The sequence below is a fragment of the Schistocerca americana genome, chromosome X, assembly GCF_021461395.2.
Source record: "Schistocerca americana isolate TAMUIC-IGC-003095 chromosome X, iqSchAmer2.1, whole genome shotgun sequence".
In the NCBI taxonomy this organism is placed as follows: Eukaryota; Metazoa; Arthropoda; class Insecta; order Orthoptera; family Acrididae; genus Schistocerca; species Schistocerca americana.
The window spans coordinates 765,581,988-765,601,088 of record NC_060130.1 but is presented as its reverse complement, the minus strand read 5'-3'; the positions used below and the strand labels follow the sequence as shown (position 1 = coordinate 765,601,088).

At 41.6% G+C, this 19,101-nt stretch overlaps 1 protein-coding gene across 1 annotated transcript in view; it reads left to right on the top strand.

Moving 5' to 3' along the window:
- Positions 1 to 19,101, top strand: part of LOC124555237 (vang-like protein 2-B) — a 74,080-nt gene that overhangs the window by 26,988 nt on the left and 27,991 nt on the right. The window contains exons 5-6 of the mRNA XM_047129099.1: positions 1,774 to 1,926; positions 7,403 to 7,612. Coding sequence (XP_046985055.1) covers positions 1,774 to 1,926; positions 7,403 to 7,612 — 363 coding nt within the window. The remainder of the gene's footprint in view (positions 1 to 1,773; positions 1,927 to 7,402; positions 7,613 to 19,101) is intronic.

Genomic DNA, 19,101 nt, shown 5'->3' with positions numbered 1-19,101 from the left:
GCTGATGTCAAAGAGCAATCTCTGTAAAACTGAATTGGGATTCCATCCATACCTGGCAACTTACTTGTTTACAATTCTTTCAGTTGCTTCTCAGTGCCAGGAATGCCTATTACTCTGCCTTCTGTGTTGGAATCTGTGTGGCTGTCAAACAATGATAAGTCTGTATGATCCTCCTGTGTGAATGATTTCTTATGAGTGAAATTTAAAACCTCAGCTTTCTTTTTGCTGTCCTTTATTGCCACAGAGACTGGTCAATAAGTCACTGGATAGAAGCCTTCACTCAGCCTAGTGCTTTTACATAGGACCAGAATTTTCTAAGTTTCCCAGCAAGATCTTTCTCTAAGGTATGGCCATGGAAATTGTTGTATGCTTCTTGCATTGATCTTTTTGTAGATGCATGAACTTGTAACTTTTGTCTGTTATCATTTCCACATTCTTTTTTGAACAGTGTGTGCAACAATCTCTGTTTCCACAGTATTTTCTGAATTTTGTTACTACTGAATTTTGTTACTAACTCCCAGTGGGTCTTTTCCATTTTCAATCCACTTATTTGGCACACGTTCCTTAAGAGCATGATCTACAGTCAGTTTAAACTTTGCCCATTATTCCTTCATTTCCATCATATCGGAACTAAATGATGTTCATTCCTTGTGTAAGTAGGATTCTGACAACTACTCACCTGCTCTTTCAAGAATAAATTCTCTCAGTAAAAAAAAATGAATAGCTACACGCACTAGTCATGAGAGCACCCTATAATCACAGTAAAAATGTTTGATGATTAAGTTGAGTTTACCTAGGTAGATTACACAAATCCAGAAAACTTGGCAGTTAGACTCAATGTTGACCTCAATAGACAAAATATTTTTGTTGACTGCAATGAACACCCACCCTTCTATAGTGTCTAATCCATCTTTTCGATACATGTTTCATGCCTCATTAAATGTTTTAGAGCATTCTACTTCAGGTTTCATCCAGCTTTCCATTTATAGTTTGAGTATGACAAGTTTCCTAGAGGACAGTAAATTGCATGGAATCTTAGCATAGAAGAACACTATATTTCTTTTCTCAAGTGTTGGATAAGTCAGGAGAAATATTACCTATAATTTTTTTTCAGCCATATAACTTTTCGCGACTGTCATATGTAATAAGAGGAAATAGATAAAATCCAAAGAAGAGCAGCATGTTTTATTATAGGTCCATTTAGTAACCGTGAAAGCATCACAGAGATATTCAGCCACCTCCAGTGACAGATGCTGCAAGAGAGTCATTCTCCATCACTGTGTGGTTTACTGTTGAAGTTGCAAGAGCATACATTCCTAGAAGAGTCAGCCAATATATTTCATGTAAAGGCCACAAAAGTAAAATCTGAAAGACTTGAGCTCACACAGGGGCTTACCGACAATTGTTTTCCCATGAATCATTTGCGACTGAACTGGAAAAGGACAAAGTGCCAGTGGTTCCCAAAGTACCCTCTGCCCCATATCCTAAGGTCACTTGCAGGGTATTGATGCAGATGTGGTAGTAATGTTATCACCAGTGCACAATCTTGTTTCTTCATAATCAGTAGCCCTAAGTGTAAACTCGTAAATTTTAATGCAGAGTGAATTGGTTTTAATTTTATTAAGAAGATATTGACACACCTTGTTCTGCATTAAGGCTGTACAGTGAATTATGTTACTTTCAGTAAATTTACTTATTTTGATCAGTTGTTGCACTATACAATATCATAATTATCATGTAATAATGGTAATGCTTTTTTTAAATTACTTTCAGGTCACAGAGGGTGGACTGACAGGTGGAGAGGCAGTAGAATACAGAGGTCTTGTATCTTACGCTGGAAGTTTGACGGACACACTGTTGTTCATTCACTATTTGGCTGTCGTATTAGTAGAACTTCGACACTTGCAGCCTATGTATTACATTAAGGCAAGTATCTTTTGTTAAGTAAAATAAGTCTCATTAGAATTTCATAACATAGTTGTGATGATTATTCACTAATTGTTAATTCATCTATGCACCAGTGCTGCATTAATTCCTTCAGTCTGGTGAAGCTAAACATTATTTGAATAGCTTTTCCTTGATTGGTTAGAGGAACACCAGACCAATTCCAGGTCATTAAATTACATACATGACAGCTCACAGTATTTCGCACACTCAAACGGCGGCTGGAAGGGAACATCCTTTCATTGACTACATGTTGCAGTGAATCCTATATTGCCCCATTTACAGAGTGGGAGCTCCTCAGTGCCCTTGCGCATTGCCCCGACACAGCTCCTGGGCCTAATCACATCCACAGCCAGATGATTATACATCTCTCGTCTGACTACAAGGGACACCTTCTCATCACCTTCAACCGGCTCTGGTGCAATGGCATCTTTCCATCGCAATGGCGAGAGAGCACCATCATTCCGGTGCTCAAACCCAGTAAAAACCCACTTGATGTGGATAGCTCTCGGCCCATGAGTCTCACCAACGCTCTTTGTAAGCTGCTGGAATATATGGTATGTCGGTGGTTGGGTTGGGTCCTGGAGTCACGTGGCTTGCTGGCTTCATGTCAGGACAGCTTCTGCCAGGGTCCCAGGGTCTCTCTACCACTGATAATCTTGTGTCCATCGAGTCTGCCATCCGAACAGTCTTTTCTGGACAGCAACACCTGAGTGCCGTCTTTTTTGACTTACGTAAAGCATATGAAATGACTTGGCGACATCGTATTCTTGCCACATTGTATGAGTGGGGTCTCTGGGGACCACTTCCGATTTTTATCCAAAGCTTCCTGTTGATCCGTACTTCGTGTCCAAGTTGGTGACTCCCATAGTTCCGTCCATATCCAGAAGAATGGAGTCCCGCAGGGCTCTGTATTGGGTCTCTCTCTATTTTTAGTGGCCATTAACGGTCTAGCAGCAGCTGTCGGGCCCTCCGTCTCACCTTCTCTGTATGCAGATGACTTCTGCATTTCGTACTGCTGCTCCAGTACTGTTGTTGCTTTGCAGTGCCTCCAGGGAGCCATCCACAATGCGCAGTCATGGGCTCTAGCCCACGGCTTCCAGTTTTCAGCCGCAAAGTCGTGTGTCATGCACTTCTGTCAGTGTCGTACCGTTCATCCGGAGCCCGCACTTTACCTTAATGATGATCCACTCACTGCAGGGGAGACATATCAGTTCCTAGGACCGGTTTTCAATGCTCTATTGACTTGGCTCCCTCATCTTTGTCAGCTTAACCAGAAGTGCTGGCAGCACCTCAATGCCCTCCATTGCCCCAGCAACACCAATTGGGGTGCTGATTGCTGTACGCTGGTGCAGCTCTACAGAGTCCTTGTCCAATCCTGAATTGACTATGCAAGTGTGGTTTATGGTTCGGCAGCGCCTTCAGCATTGCATTTACTCGACCCTGTGCACCACTGTGGGGTTTGACTAGCGACAGGAGCTTTTAGGACGAGTCTGGTGACCAGCTTACTGGTGGAGGCTGGTGTCCCTCCACTGCAGATCAGACATGCACAACTGCTGCCAGTTACGTAGCACACATTCATAGTTCCCCTGAGCATCGGAATTACTGTCTCCTTTTTGCGCCCGCAGCAGTCCATCTCCCGCATCAGTGACCCAGATCAGGGCTAACGATTGCGGTTTGTGTGTGTTCCCTTCTCTCCGTGAATTTGTGAGAGAACAAGGCACTAAGTAGATAGAATCTCGATAAGCATTAACTGTAAACCGATACTTTATTAACTGATGAGAAATTTACTTAGACATTAAGCTATTAGATTAAAACCACGTATGATCACCGCTATGTTGTATGGTTCTGCACGAGTTCATGCGGGGGATGAACAAGGTTGTGTGTCCATAATGCGAGAACTTCTCAGGGTTAGGAGAAGGCAGAAATAAAATAATTTCCATTATACATGGAGTAATATGTCAGTTTGTTAATGCGAAATTTGACTAACATTATGTTATGGCACTACATTACTACGTATTTATGATTGACTGGGTGTGTAAAGCTTAGGGCATCACTTATGACTTTATGCACATATGGTCAACGTTGTGTTTAGGAAACCTGTAAAAACTTGTAGTCACAAGGGTGACGTGGAATAAAACTCACCTGCGCGCCACAGTCAGTTCTAACGTAGTGTCGGCGTCTAACCGACTGCTTTCCACGAAGTGGGAGTGGGGCTGTTCCTCAGCTAAGTAACATAGCTTGACATGGTACCATGGTACTTCAGCTTTTTATGTTTGACCGTGCCTTATTCTGGCATGTATTAGTTCATTTTTTGCATCTGAAGAAGGCTAGATTACTCTAGCTGAAACCTGGGTAAAGACCAGTAACATTTCGCAACTGAGGCGGATTTTTGACATATCAATTTATCACAGTTGCTGACAGGGCTGCAACATGTTAAAAATTGTTAGATTATTATTTTCAGCTGCCTAATCCATCAGTGCTCGCGCTGTTTTCTGTAGTCACAGTAACAAAAGCATCAACTGTTAGTACACTCCTGGAAATGGAAAAAAGAACACATTGACACCGGTGTGTCAGACCCACCATACTTGCTCCGGACACTGCGAGAGGGCTGTACAAGCAATGATCACACGCACGACACAGCGGACACACCAGGAACCGTGGTGTTGGCTGTCGAATGGCGCTAGCTGCGCGGCATTTGTGCACCGCCGCCGTCAGTGTCAGCCAGTTTGCCGTGGCATACGGAGCTCCATCGCAGTCTTTAACACTGGTAGCATGCCGCGACAGCGTGGACGTGAACCGTATGTGCAGTTGACGGACTTTGAGCGAGGGCGTATAGTGGGCATGCGGGAGGCCGGGTGGACGTACCGCCGAATTGCTCAACACGTGGGGCGTGAGGTCTCAACAGTACATCGATGTTGTCGCCAGTGGTCGGCGGAAGGTGCACGTGCCCGTCGACCTGGGACTGGACCGCAGCGACGCACGGATGCACGCCGAGACCGTAGGATCCTATGCAGTGCCGTAGGGGACTGCACCGCCACTTCCCAGCAAATTAGGGACACTGTTGCTCCTGGGGTATCGGCGAGGACCATTCGCAACCATCTCCATGAAGCTGGGCTACGGTCCCGCACACCGTTAGGCCGTCTTCCGCTCACGCCCCAACATCGTGCAGCCCGCCTCCAGTGGTGTCGCGACAGGCGTGAATGGAGGGACGAATGGAGACGTGTCGTCTTCAGCGATGAGAGTCGCTTCTGCCTTGGTGCCAATGATGGTCGTATGCGTGTTTGGCGCCGTGCAGGTGAGCGCCACAATCAGGACTGCATACGACCGAGGCACACAGGCCCAACACCCGGCATCATGGTGTGGGGAGCGATCTCCTACACTGGCCGTACACCACTGGTGATCGTCGAGGGGACACTGAATGGTGCACGGTACATCCAAACCGTCATCGAACCCATCGTTCTACCATTCCTAGACCGGCAAGGGAACTTGCTGTTCCAACAGGACAATGCACGTCCGCATGTATCCCGTGCCACCCAACGTGCTCTAGAAGGTGTAAGTCAACTACCCTGGCCAGCAAGATCTCCGGATCTGTCCCCCATTGAGCATGTTTGGGACTGGATGAAGCGTCGTCTCACGCGGTCTGCACGTCCAGCACGAACGCTGGTCCAACTGAGGCGCCAGGTGGAAATGGCATGGCAAGCCGTTCCACAGGACTACGTCCAGCATCTCTACGATCGTCTCCATGGGAGAATAGCAGCCTGCATTGCTGCGAAAGGTGGATATACACTGTACTAGTGCCGACATTGTGCATGCTCTGTTGCCTGTGTCTATGTGCCTGTGGTTCTGTCAGTGTGATCATGTGATGTATCTGACCCCAGGAATGTGTCAATAAAGTTTCCCCTTCCTGGGACAATGAATTCACGGTGTTCTTATTTCAATTTCCAGGAGTGTATTTCAGCTCCAAGAGCTGCAGATACTTGGCTGTTTTGATTGGAGATTCTATTCTTTGAAAGATTCCACGTCAGTGCTGTGGGATTTACGTCTGGATTGTATGATAGCAATTGGAGGTGAACAAAGTTGTTTCCTTGCAAAATTTTGTGTCTGGAATAAACATGAGAAGGTTTTTGCTCCTTAACTAAGTTCAACTTTTTTATATCTGGCTCAAGATGTATGGGATGCTTGGCCAGCCAGGACTGCATTTCACTTTCTAGTGAACTATAGGAAGATGGTTTACTCTCTTGCTTGTTGTGATATGGAGCATTATCAAAGTAATCCATGTCACCGCCTGTGTGCATAGCAATTAAAACAGTCTGGCTATCTTGTTTGACAATTCTAATTGTACACTTTCGCTTTGCAAATATTTATTTGAAGAAATGTTGTGGGTTTGAATCCACATTTCTTCTAAATAAACCACTTGCTGCTTTGGTTATTATGCTCCATTTTTTTCTGTAAATATCTTGTTTGCACATGAGTATTCATTTATTTTGGCAACTTTGAAAATGAAATATTTTAATAGAACGAACAATTTCGATCATAGTTCACTTGTTAATCTTGAAGTCAAGTGCTGTGAAGTTTTCACAAATTTGGGATTTTTTGTGTTCATAATATTGCAGAAATTGCTGCCCAATGACACATTTATTTCTATCTACAAATGAGTATTTATTGTGTGCACTTCTTCTTTCTAGTAAATCTTGAATATCATTGTACTTGGTATCATGTTCCTCCTCGCATAATTTGTAAGCAGTCAGTGTACTCGGCATAAACATTTTGTTTGCAATTGCACCTCCTTCTCCATCAGTACTGTCACATTTTTCTCCTTTTTAATGTCAGTAAATTTAAAGGCATTAACAGCAATCCATTATACCTGAGCAGGAAGACATTTTCTGCAGTCAAATCCCAAAATTTTACTCTGAGTTAATGATGTGCACTACTTTTGAACTGGAATGTGGTGGTACCTAGTCATGTGACCAAGTTATTGTTTGCAGTGACCATGTTTGTATTTCTCTGTGTCAAATAATAGTAATTGTGGTGCTTCACATTTCTCATAGCAAAAACAATGAATATTGGAATACCTTTCCCTAGAAGTAAATTCTTATGACTACCAGAAACATAAGCCAGGCAGTAATAGCAGTAGAAATGACTGACCTAATGGGTATATGTAAATCAATTAATGGAAGCTGCTGGTAAGAATTTTTGTGGGCTGAGACTATGATAAAGTTCTGAAATGTACACAAATGTAAAGGTGTAACAAACTTGAACTCTCGTATGACCTAATCTGTGACTGCATTTTGCACCTATTTATTATCTTTCTGTATTTTTGTCTGTATCAGTATCCTGCTAGTATAACATGCTGTTTAATTAGTGACCCATAGCCAAGTTGCATTTGGTCATAAATTGTGATGTACATTGGATAATTCAGTGCGTCTCTAATTGTTCACCCATATGTCATTTCTAGATTGTACGAAGTCCTGATGGTGAGAGCCGTTCCTATGCTATTGGACAGCTAAGCATTCAGCGTGCAGCTGTTTGGGTGTTAGAGCATTACTACACTGATTTTCCTATATATAATCCATATCTGGAACGGTTACCAGTTTCAAAGTCGCACAAAAGTGGCTCAAGTTTTAAATTCTATGATGTAGATGGAATCAACAACACTTCAGTGCAGGTAATTACTATAATTTTCCAGTATATTCACACACTGTGCATGTTGTATTGGTTTCTCTCTCATAGATAATTGTGTGCCTTGTTTTTAGATATGTTGGAAACTGATATTTAGCTCATTTTATATCAAACCTGATAAATTTAACTCTAGATAAAAAGAGTTGTAGGGCAGTAATTATAGGTGAGGCAGTGTACACAGTGAGACATAAAGACAGCTGCACTCTTATACTGGAAGATGTGTTTGCCATAGAATTTGATGATCAGGAAGAGCATTTCATAATACACACAAGATGGTGCAGTTGTACTTCTTATACAAACCGCGTATTGAAATGGTTTACTCTGAGGTGGCAAAAGTCATCGGATACCAGTATGCACATATACAGATGGCAGTAGCATCATGACATAAGGTATAAAAGGACAGTGCATTGGTACTGCCGTATGTACTCAGATGATTCCTGTGAAAAGGTTTCCAACATGATTATGGTCACACAACAGGAATTAACAGGCATTGAATACGGAATGGTTGTTGGTGTTAGACACGTGGGCATTCTGTTCTGGAAATTGTTAGGTAATTCAATGTGCTGATATCCAGTGTTAAGAGTGTGCCAAGAATACTAAATTTCAGGCATTACCTCTGATGGACAATGCCTTGGCTGTTGGCCTTCACTTAACAACTGAGAGCAGTGGCATTTGCATAGAGTTATCAGTGCTAACAGACAAGCAACACTGCACAAGATAACAACTGGAATCAATGTGGGACGTATGATGAATGTATCTATTAGGCGAAATTTGGCGTGAAATGGCAGCAGACAACTGATGCAAGTACCTTTACTAATAGCACATCACCTTCAGCACCTCTCCCGGGCTCATGACCAGACAACCTAGACAACTGAAAAACTGTGACCTGGTCAGATGAGTGAGGATTTCAGTTGATAAAAGCTGACAGTAGGGTCTGAGTGTGGCACAGGCCCCACAAAGCCATGGATCTGAGTTTTCAACAAGGCACTGTGCAAGCAGGTGGTGGCTCCATATTGGTGTGGGCTGCGTTCACATTGGATGGATTGGATCCTGTGGTCCAACTGAACCAATCATTGACTGCAAATGGTAATGTTCGGCTGCTTGGAGACAATTTGCAGCCATTCATGGTCATCATGTTCTCAAACGATGATTGAATGTTTATGGATGACAATGCACCATGTCAGAAAATTCTGGACAGTTCGCGTGAATGATTTGGCCACCTAGATCATCCAACATGAATCCCATCAAACATTTATGGGACATAACCGAGAGGTCAATTCGTGCACAAAATCCTGCACTGGGAACACTCTCGGAGTTATGTATGGCTATAGAAGCAGCATGGCTTAATATTTCTTCAGGGGACTTTCAATGACTTGTTGAGCCCATGACACATGGAATTGCTGCACTACACTGGGCAAAAAGAAGTCTGACACAATATTAAGAGGTATCCCATATCTTTTATCACCTCATTGTAAATACGGTGAGTCAGTAGCCTTTAGTTCCGCCATGAGTTGTGAAACCATTCATATGTCATTGTGTAATATGACCCCTCACCCCCTTTTTCCCCCTTCTTTTTGCTGGAGATGTATAGTTTATATTATATATTGGGCCTGGCCTATGAGAATCTTACTGTTGTTTTCAGTTAGCTTGTTGGCTCTCTAGTAGATTTGCCAGTATTAGCATTATGTAATGATTTGCTTACTCAAATGCAGCTGGTTGGGACAAATAAAATCACAGTTTAAAACATACTTTATTCCAGCTAGAGTTCGCATCCAAGTTCATATCCACACTGCAGCACTGCCCCAATGGTAAAGACCCCCCCCCACAACATCCGCCTGGACCCCTCACTACTTGCGCTGCGTCCGCCACATTTCAGACGTACAAAGTGGTCTCTCCAAAATAACGATTTCCACTACTTTCTCACATTCTGGCATTATAAGATTATTGTTTAATAACAAATTACACTGTTCTTAATGAAATGTCATTACTCTGTTTTAGTTCTGAGGAAAATTTGTCAAGATGTGACACATGGATACAATATTTAGGAGTACAGATTTCCAGTGAAAACAACAGACATGTGGAAATAATATCTTTGAGTTACTTTCAGAGAGTCTTTAGATGTCATTTATCACTAACCATCAATGTTATTGTAATGTTATAATTACCCTCCCTCCTCCTCCCCCCCCCCCCCCCCCCCCCCCGAATTTTTGTCAAATCACAGATGAAGAATAGAATCTCTCAATGGCTAATCTGAAAGACTTACAGTTTAAAGTAACACTTAAAAACAATCCCACCGAATGAAAACATATGTTCCCAGTGATCATTCCAATATCAGATAACTGAATAGTTAATTACACATAAGGCTTGAAGAAACAAGTAAATATAACTAAAATATGTACAAAATATACAGGTAATCTCAACCTATATGCCAGAAATGTGGTGGAAGATATGTAAACTTACTTTCCATACCATATTAAATACCCACATGCAAAAAATGCAAATTTCTCTTTTAAATTGTGTAAGATTGGAAAAAAAACAATGAGCATCTTAAAAATGCATTTACTCTTATGCTGCAGGTGATTTTTCCGAACAGCAAATGTGTGACATGTTTTTGTCAGTTTCATATTGAACTTTTCTTTGTCCCTGTAAAACATACATATTTCCTACTGTGATATAGCTGTCCCTCAGCATCAATAAAATGAACTCGAACCCCCACATCTCACAAGAAAGTTATCCGTTAGTCTCCAACATGTAAATGAAATGGCTCAATTTATTCTCCTACTGTGTGTGTAACAACCACATACAAATTAAAATCCAAGCAACAACAAAATTCTTAAGTGTGCACTTGACAGACTCTCACAAAATATTATTACATGGCCACTGATGAACTAATACCCATTATTCAGGACTACTATAGAATCTTTACCCTCAAAAGCAGCACACGCGCGCGCGCACACACACACACACACACACACACACACACACACACACACACACACCCTCTCCTCTCCCCTCCCCTCCTCTCTCTTCTCTCTCTCTCTCTCTCTCTCTCTCTCTCTTTCTTTCTTTCTTTCTTTCTCCCCCCCCCCCCCCCCTCCCCTTACTTCAATATATTCTGTCTTTGTCTCCTTGTGGTGTTCACTTGACTTCTCCTTAGTTCTTGCCAACAACAGATCCCCAATTCTTATTTCTGTCACCTTCACCTTTCTATCACACTTCTATCATGTCTTTGCTTTTCTTGCGTTGCTCTTCTCTCCATGTTCTCCTTTACAAATGTTTCTAACTCCCCTTTCATCATCTCTTTATGTGGGGAAAAATCAGTATGTTCAGACATCAGGTTTGGTGGCTTTATGTCTAACTCCACCTTCCATGGTAATAACTCCATTGAGCTGTGCCTCACACAGCTCATTAAAGTTTCAAAATCTTTTAGATATTGCACCCAGGAGCTATGTTTATTGCCACAATATGTCCTGCTGAGCCATCCCAATTCTCTCATATGGGTCAGCCCATACCAAGTGATCCAGCACTGGTTGCTTGAGTATCTCAGAAAAATTTTATATTTGCTGGGTGAATTCGCCAATGTTTAGTAGTCACAAAATATTTTTGTTTTTTTAATTTATTCTTTATTATTTTGAAATGATGGCCATATTTGTTCCAGGCCGCATGTGTTTTTTCGTATTTGCAAGCATCTACATTTTTTACAATTATTCTGTAGTGGATTGTCCTAAGCCATTCAGATAAAATGCATTTAGTTCAACACACACTGAGCTACAAATTAACATCATTATCACTTAGCTGAATGTATTCTTTAATATATTTTTAATGGTTAAAAGTTATCAGCCACAAATAAAAAAAACTCAATTTTTTAACAGTAGTTTTCCAAAGAAAGATTAATTTCTCAGATTTAATATTTTTTCTGCTATTACATTGTATAGTATAGTTACTTTTTATAGAATGTCAATGGTGAGCAGCTTACACTTAAAAAATACACTATTTTAAAAAATAGATTTTATTAATTTTTCCATTTTGTGGCCTGCACTATCTTTGTTGGGGACCAGATAAAAATCTGAAAATTTCACAGTTAATAGACCTTTATGAAATCGAACTTCAGTATAAATTTCAAGATTACTTCTCTGGTATTTAAATTGCATGTATTTCTAATTTCAACTCTTTGAGAGATGTCAAGTTGTTTTTGTGCTCATTTGACCAAATTATTGAACATGGCATTTTCTGTATTTCATTGCATTTTTAAGTCCACAGAGTGTGCATAGCTCAAGTGCACATGCTGAATTAAATCATTGACATAGTCCTCTGGAAGACATAACTTCCACTCATCACTGTTTTTGTTTTCCCTTCTGAATAAAATTCCCTTACGTATCTTGTGGTGTTTATCCAAATTTTCCTCCCCTCTAGTTCCCAGGCTCCTCTTCATCTGTTATAGCTTGAGATCCTGGTCCCTACATACTCCCAATATTTTTCTCACTTGGCAAATCCTTTATGTACAACATTTTAAATTCTTTATTTTCATCATATTCCTCTCATAAAATATCCCTGTTTCCCACTGGTGATCATGAGAAAACATCAGCCACAACATTATCAGTACCCTTTATGTACTGGATGCTGTAATTAAATTGCTGCAGGAACATATCCCGCCTCATTAGTCTGCTGTTCAACAGTTTACATTTACGTAAATAGCCGCTCTTCGGTCAGTGAAAACAATCACTTTGTGATCCAGTGGATGGTTCCAGAATTTGGCGAATACCCTCACAACTGCTACCAACTACTTTTCAGTGGTCCCATAGCACTGCTCATGTTTGGGAAGTGTCCTTGATGCAAAAGCTATACTCCTCAAAGCTTTATGTCCACTTAGCTTTATATCCACTTACCTTTTTTTCTTTTTTCCTCAGACAGTGACACTCCAAAACCATAACCACTTCTGTCAGTGTGTAAGCAGAAAGGAAAGGTTGGATCTGGGTGTTACAGCAATCCGCTGTTACTCAAGCTGTCCTTTATTTGCTGAAAATATTGGGTGCAGTCCTGTGTCCACATCCAAGATGGATGTTTCTTCAGTACTTGGTCAGATTTGGTGTGTTCAGACCTTGATTCCTGATTATCTTTTGGTAGAAGCTACACATTCCTAAAAAGGACTGTAATTAGTTCTTTTTATTAGGAATGGGGCATGTAACTGTAGCCTGTATCCGGCCTTTCTTTGGCATCTTTCCAGTGGGTGTGACAACGTATCCTAAGAATTCTGTCTCCTTCCTTGAAAACTCACACTTGCATAGTTTTAGCTTCATGCCAGCCTTTCTAAGACCACTTAACACTTCCCTCAGTTAATGGCAGTGACTTTCCCAGTCAACAAATGCCATCAATATATCAGTTTGCTCATAAGTTTTCTACATCAAACAATTGACTGCTCTTATAAAAGCTGCCATAGCAATTTTTCAGACCAAAGGGAACTACCTTAAACTGGTAGCATCTGCTCCTACACGCGAATGCTGTATACTACATACTATTCTTGAGTATAGGAATTTGCCAGAAACCAACGTCAAATCAACACTGACTTTATTTAGACACGGTGGAACTGATAGAGCAGATCATTCATATTTTCTAGATGGTCTGTTTCCCCACAGACTATGGCATTCAGCTTTCTGCCATCGAACATTAGTCTCACTGATTTTTCCCTCCTCTTAACAGCTAGTGGATTGTTATATTGACTGTTGCTTCTCTCCATTATCCCTGTCTGCGGCATTCTTTCTCTGGTACCGCGCGCTGCGGAATTTGAATCCCCGCCAGACGTCATTGGTGTCGAATACTCCTAGAGGTCTCTGCACCATCGCGGCGTAAGCTTTGGTGGTGCGCGTCTCCTGGCCCGTATTTAGTGTGAGGGCGTCACAGTGGAACATGTGGTTCCAGCGGTCAATAGCGGCGCCCCCGATAGATTATTTAAGCGCCTGCCTCTCGCTCAGCCAGTCAGTCTAACCTTGCGTACGTCTCTGGACGCATCGCCTCGCCTTAGACAGCTTATTTACAGCCAGGTTGCTGTGTTCACTAAATTATTTACTTTCTTGTTCTGTGTACGAGTGGACGTGTTGTTAGGTTTTCTTGTGACTCCGTTGTTTCGATCTTGTTGTTGTTCGTTCTGTCCTTCGTTGGTCATGTCCGTGCTCCCCCGTTGTGTTGTTGTTCGTGGACCGTTCTGCGGGTCCCGCCATGCTTTCTGTCACTTCAACCCCGTGACTTTTCTGGTCGGCATTACAACACTTTCCAACTCAGTTTCAGCTGCCTTCTTTAGAGTAATAGCTATATGGTATGATCTCTGCATGAATTGTTCATGTGGCTTTTTATAATGCATTCAAAGTCGTCCAACTTTCCTGGCACATCAGAAAAGCTCTCTAGTTCTGTCCCCCCACTGCTCACCATTTTCTCTTGCCCTTTTATCCATTACAAGGGATGCTGTCATTTTCCCTCGTTATACTGGATGACCAAATTAGTCCCACTTGCTTCTGTTCATAACTGGTTACTGTTGCAGTGTACAAAAGCTATTACATCATTCATCTAATCCATTCCAGTAACAACATTTTACAGATTTCAGATATAACCATACAGTTGTAACAAAACTCTGTATCACCTATCTTAAAACACAGCATTACTTGTGTCCTAACAAGTAGTTGTTTTTTTTTGGGGGGGGGGGGGGGGGGCGTGTCACATGGCCAAACAGCGAGGTCATTGGTCCCATCAGATTAGGGAAGGGTGGGGAAGGAAGTCGGCTGTGCCCTTCCAAAGGAACCATCCCAGCATTTGCGTAAGATATGGGTTGCATATCTAATCTGTATTCCAATGAATGGCAATTCCATAGCTTGTGTAATAGATACTCATAAAACAGCTCGGAGACACCACTAACCTCACTACCTGAATCCAGAAGTGCTTCAGTCTCAAACCCCCAACACTCACTTCAATTTTTGATTGTAATATTACCACACTGTTACTTCTAAAAGGTTCTTTTTTCTAACAGATCCTTCTCAGTGCTTTCAAATTCATCTGTAGCATCTTCCATGGTTGTAATGTTGAATTCTCCCTCTGTATGATTTATTGCTTTATTGCTACTCCCAAAAGTAACTTTACATTTTAATTAAACACACTCTACACTGACATGTACATCTCCACAACTTGTATCCGCTGCTGTATTGACATCATACTGCAAAGCTGCCCTCTACCATATCAGTTTCATCAAAATGTTCCTCAGTAGTTGCCAATAATTTATATTTATTTCACTTCACCACAATAAATTTTTTTCTCCACTGTGCTTTAGTATTTCTGACTGCCAATTCTTTTCTTGTGGCTCTAAACTGCTGACTACGTTTACATATTCCCCACTAATTTCATCTAGTCCTGACTTTGGTACCCAGGAAAATGAAATTCCATTTTGTTTACAATTTTCACTCGTGTCCTTAACTGACTGCTGCCTTAACATCGTCATTTGCATTAGGTATGTCTGCTAGTGCCTCCTCTCTAGAATAAACTTCATCTAATGTGCATAAAGAAATAGTTACACCAGTAACATCTACACTGTGGTGCAAAAAAAATTGGTCTAGGCATGCATATTCAATTACGGAGATCTGCAAACAGGCAGAATACAGTGCTGTAGTAGGCAACACCTATATAAGACAACAAGTATCTGGCATAGTTGTTACAAGGTGTACAACTTTGCTTCCGCCGTTTGCCAATAGGTGGCGACAACAGTAAGTAGCGGTTGAAAGAAACAGATCGCAGACATCAGGCAGTTAGCTTGGACCTTGATCAAAATAACCTGATTCAAACATTAGTCAATTTGTGTCTGCATCATAAAGTTGTTCCTGACTTTAAATGTCAGTTTACGAGCCTAATTCTCGTCATTCGTGGGAGGCGTTACTGTTCTGTTTCAATATGAAGAAAACAACAGCTGAGTCTTATCAGATGCTCTCAAGTACGTATGGTAAGGATGCTATTAGTGAAAGAACATGTCATGAGTGGTTTCAACGCTTCAAGAAAGTTGATTTTAATGTCGTAGACCGGCATAGTGGTGGAAGAGAGAATGTTTTCGAAGATGCAGAATTGGAGACATTGCTGAGTGAAGACTCGCGTCAAACTCAAGAAGAATTGGCATGATTAGTGGGAGTGACACAGCAAGCCATTTAAAAATGTCTCAAGGCTATGGGCATGATTCAGAGAGAAGGAGCTTGGGTACCCTGTGAGCTGAAACCAAGAGACGTTGAACGGCGTTTCTGTTTGTGAACAGTTGCTTCAGAGGCAAAAAAGGAAGGGATTTCTGCATCGCATTGTGACCGGGTATGAAAAATGGGTTCATTACGATAACCCTAAACGCAAAAAATCATGGGGATATCCCGGCCATGCTTCCACGTTGATGGCCAAATCGAACATTCACGGCTCCTAGGTCATGCTCTGCATTTGGTGGGACCAGCTCAGCGTTGTGTACTATGAGGTGTTGAAACCAAGTGAAACAATCACAGGTGCTCATCAAATGCAATTAAAGCATTTGAGCAGAGCATTAAAAGACAAACGGTCGCAATGCAGCGAGAGGCACGATAAAGTGATTTTGCAGCACAACAATGCTTGACCCCACGTTGCAAAAGAGGTCAAAATGTACTTGGAAACGTTAAAATGGGAAATCCTACCCCACCCACCATAGTCTCCAGACATTGCTCCCTCTGACTATCATCTGTTTAGATCAATGGCGTATGGCCTGACTGACCAACACTTCCCATCTCATGGAGAAGTCACAAATTGGATTGATTCGTGGATCGCTTCAGAAGATGAACAATTTTTTTGACGCAGGATTCATACACTGCCAGACAGTTGGGAGAAATCAGTGGCCAGCAATGGAAAATACTTTGAATGATACATGTGTAAACAATTTGTTTCATTAAAGCCTCAAATGTTGGGGAAAAAATGGCGGAAGCAAAGTTGTACACCTTGTAGATTGATTACTGCTGCTACAATGGCAGGTTATGAAGATTTAAGAGAGATTGAATGTGGTGTTATAGTCAGCGCACGAGAGATGGGACACAACATGTCGGAGGCAGCAATGAAGTGGGTATTTTCCCATATGACCCTTTCATGAGTGTGCTGTGAAGATTAGGGTTCTAGTAAAACATCAAATACCTGACATTGCTGCAGCCAGAAAAATATCCTGCAAGAACTGGACCGATGATGACTGAAGAGAATTGTTCAGTGTGACAGGAGTGCAACCCTTCAGCAAATTGCTGCAGATTTCAATGCTGGGCCATCAACAAGCGTCAGCATGTGATGCATTCAATGAAACATCACCAATATTGGCTTTTGGAGCTGAAGGCCCACTCATGTACCCTTGATGACTGCACGACTTGAAGCTTTATGCCTTGCCTGGGCCTGTCAACACTGACACTGGACTGTTAATGACTGGAAACATGTTGCCTGGTTGGACAAGTCTCATTTTAAATTATATTGAGCAGATGGATGTGTACGGGTATGGAGACAACCTCATGAATCCCTAGACCCAGCGTTTCAGCAGCAGACTGTTCAAGCTGTTGGAGGCTCTGTAATGGAGTGGGACATGTGCAGCTGGAGTGATATGGGACCCCTGATATGTCTAGATACGGCTCTGACTGGTGACACGTTCGTAAACATCCAGTCTGATCACTTGCTTCCATTCATGTACATTGTGCATTCTGATGGACTTGGGCAATTCCAGTAAGACAATGCAATGCTCCACATGTCCAGAATTGCTACAGAGTAGCTCCAGGAACACTCTTCTGAGTTTAAACACATCCGCTGGCCATCAAACTCACCACACATGAATGTTATTGAGCATACCTGGGATACCTTGCAACATGCTGTTAAGAAGAGATCTCCACCCCCTCGTACTCTTATGGATTTATGGACAACCCTGTAGGATTCCTGACGTGAATTCCCTCCAGCACTGCTTCAGATTTTAGTCGAGTCCGTGCCACATTGTGTTGCAGCACTTCTGTGTGCTTGCAGAGGCCCTGCATGATATTAGGTAGGTGTGCCAGTTTCTTTGCCTCTTCAATGTATGTTACACTTATATCTGTCCCTGCTGTACTACTGAAACATTGTTCCCAATAACGACTTTGTGAAGCCCTCCTGTAAAAACACTAACACCATTACTATTATGTGGATCCACTTTCACTATCCCATTTATTTCAACCTCTAGACTAATATCATCAGTGACAGTATATGCATATGCTGCATCTTCCTTGAAACAAGGTTCAGAATTCACGTCAGCATCAACAACATTTGAAATATCACATACAGAATCAGCACAAGACATATTAGCGTATTAAGGATCCACCCTCCCAACATCAATATGTAAAGCAACACAGTTGCCTGTAACTTCACTTACAATTGTCTCATGCTGCTCACTAGTATCAATATGCACTCTGTCAACATTTTTATCAGCAGCTGCAGTACAAGAACAAACACACTATCATACCTCAAAATTTTTGAACTAACATTTCCATTATCATTCACATTTGAATTTTCACCATTAAATCCATCATGTGATTCAACCCACTGAAACAGTCACTCACACTATCATTTACAATCTTTTCTTTGAATTTTCTCTCCCTTTTCATACCAGCAGTTTCAAAAACTTCTTTCCAAAATTAACCTTCCCCCCAAAAGTCTCTCCACACAGAATGAATTAAACTGCCTTCATATGGGTTCCTTCGTCAGCATTTCTCTTTTGGTCTAGTCTTTATCTTAGACCTTACCTCAGGTGGGATACCAGCTCGTTTCCCCAGTTGTGAGGTCTGTCTGACACCCCCTCCCCTCCCCTCCCCCCCTTACTGTAATCTCTTCTATCATTTGGTCTCCAATTTCTCCTACCATCATTCCTAAAATCTCTGAATGGTTCTTGTGGTCTTCTCTGTAATCCCTTCTGTCCCACTCATCATTATTTGTCATTTTAGAGTTTTTTTCTGTTTCTAAGTGGTAAAATAGTGTCCATATTTCCTACATATACATTGAATGACTCCTCTTTGAAGTGAATATGATAATTAATGGCCCCATTAGCTTGTCCATATGTGCCATTCTTTCAATTTACTTAATACAAAAATCTCTCATGTTTCCCTTCCCTGGTGTATATACATTACCACTTAAAAATCATGTTGAGTTCTAGATTGTTTCACCTCTCCCCAATATTTATTTGACAATCCCTTCTCAGAGTCTTCATATGTCTCAAAATTCTTCTGATTTTGGTTTGTCCATGACAAAGTTTCCCCTCCCGTTGCCCGTTTTGTGTTTTTAATCTGTTTTAAATCAACCATTCCATCCACAAATCTATCCCCACAATATGCAACAAAATCAGCAGGATGATATTTTCCATCATCTATCTAAAATTGTGATCATTTTTTATGAGCAGCATATGGTATTATTTTTTGGGGTAATTCTTCTGATTCAAAAAGGGTATTTTTG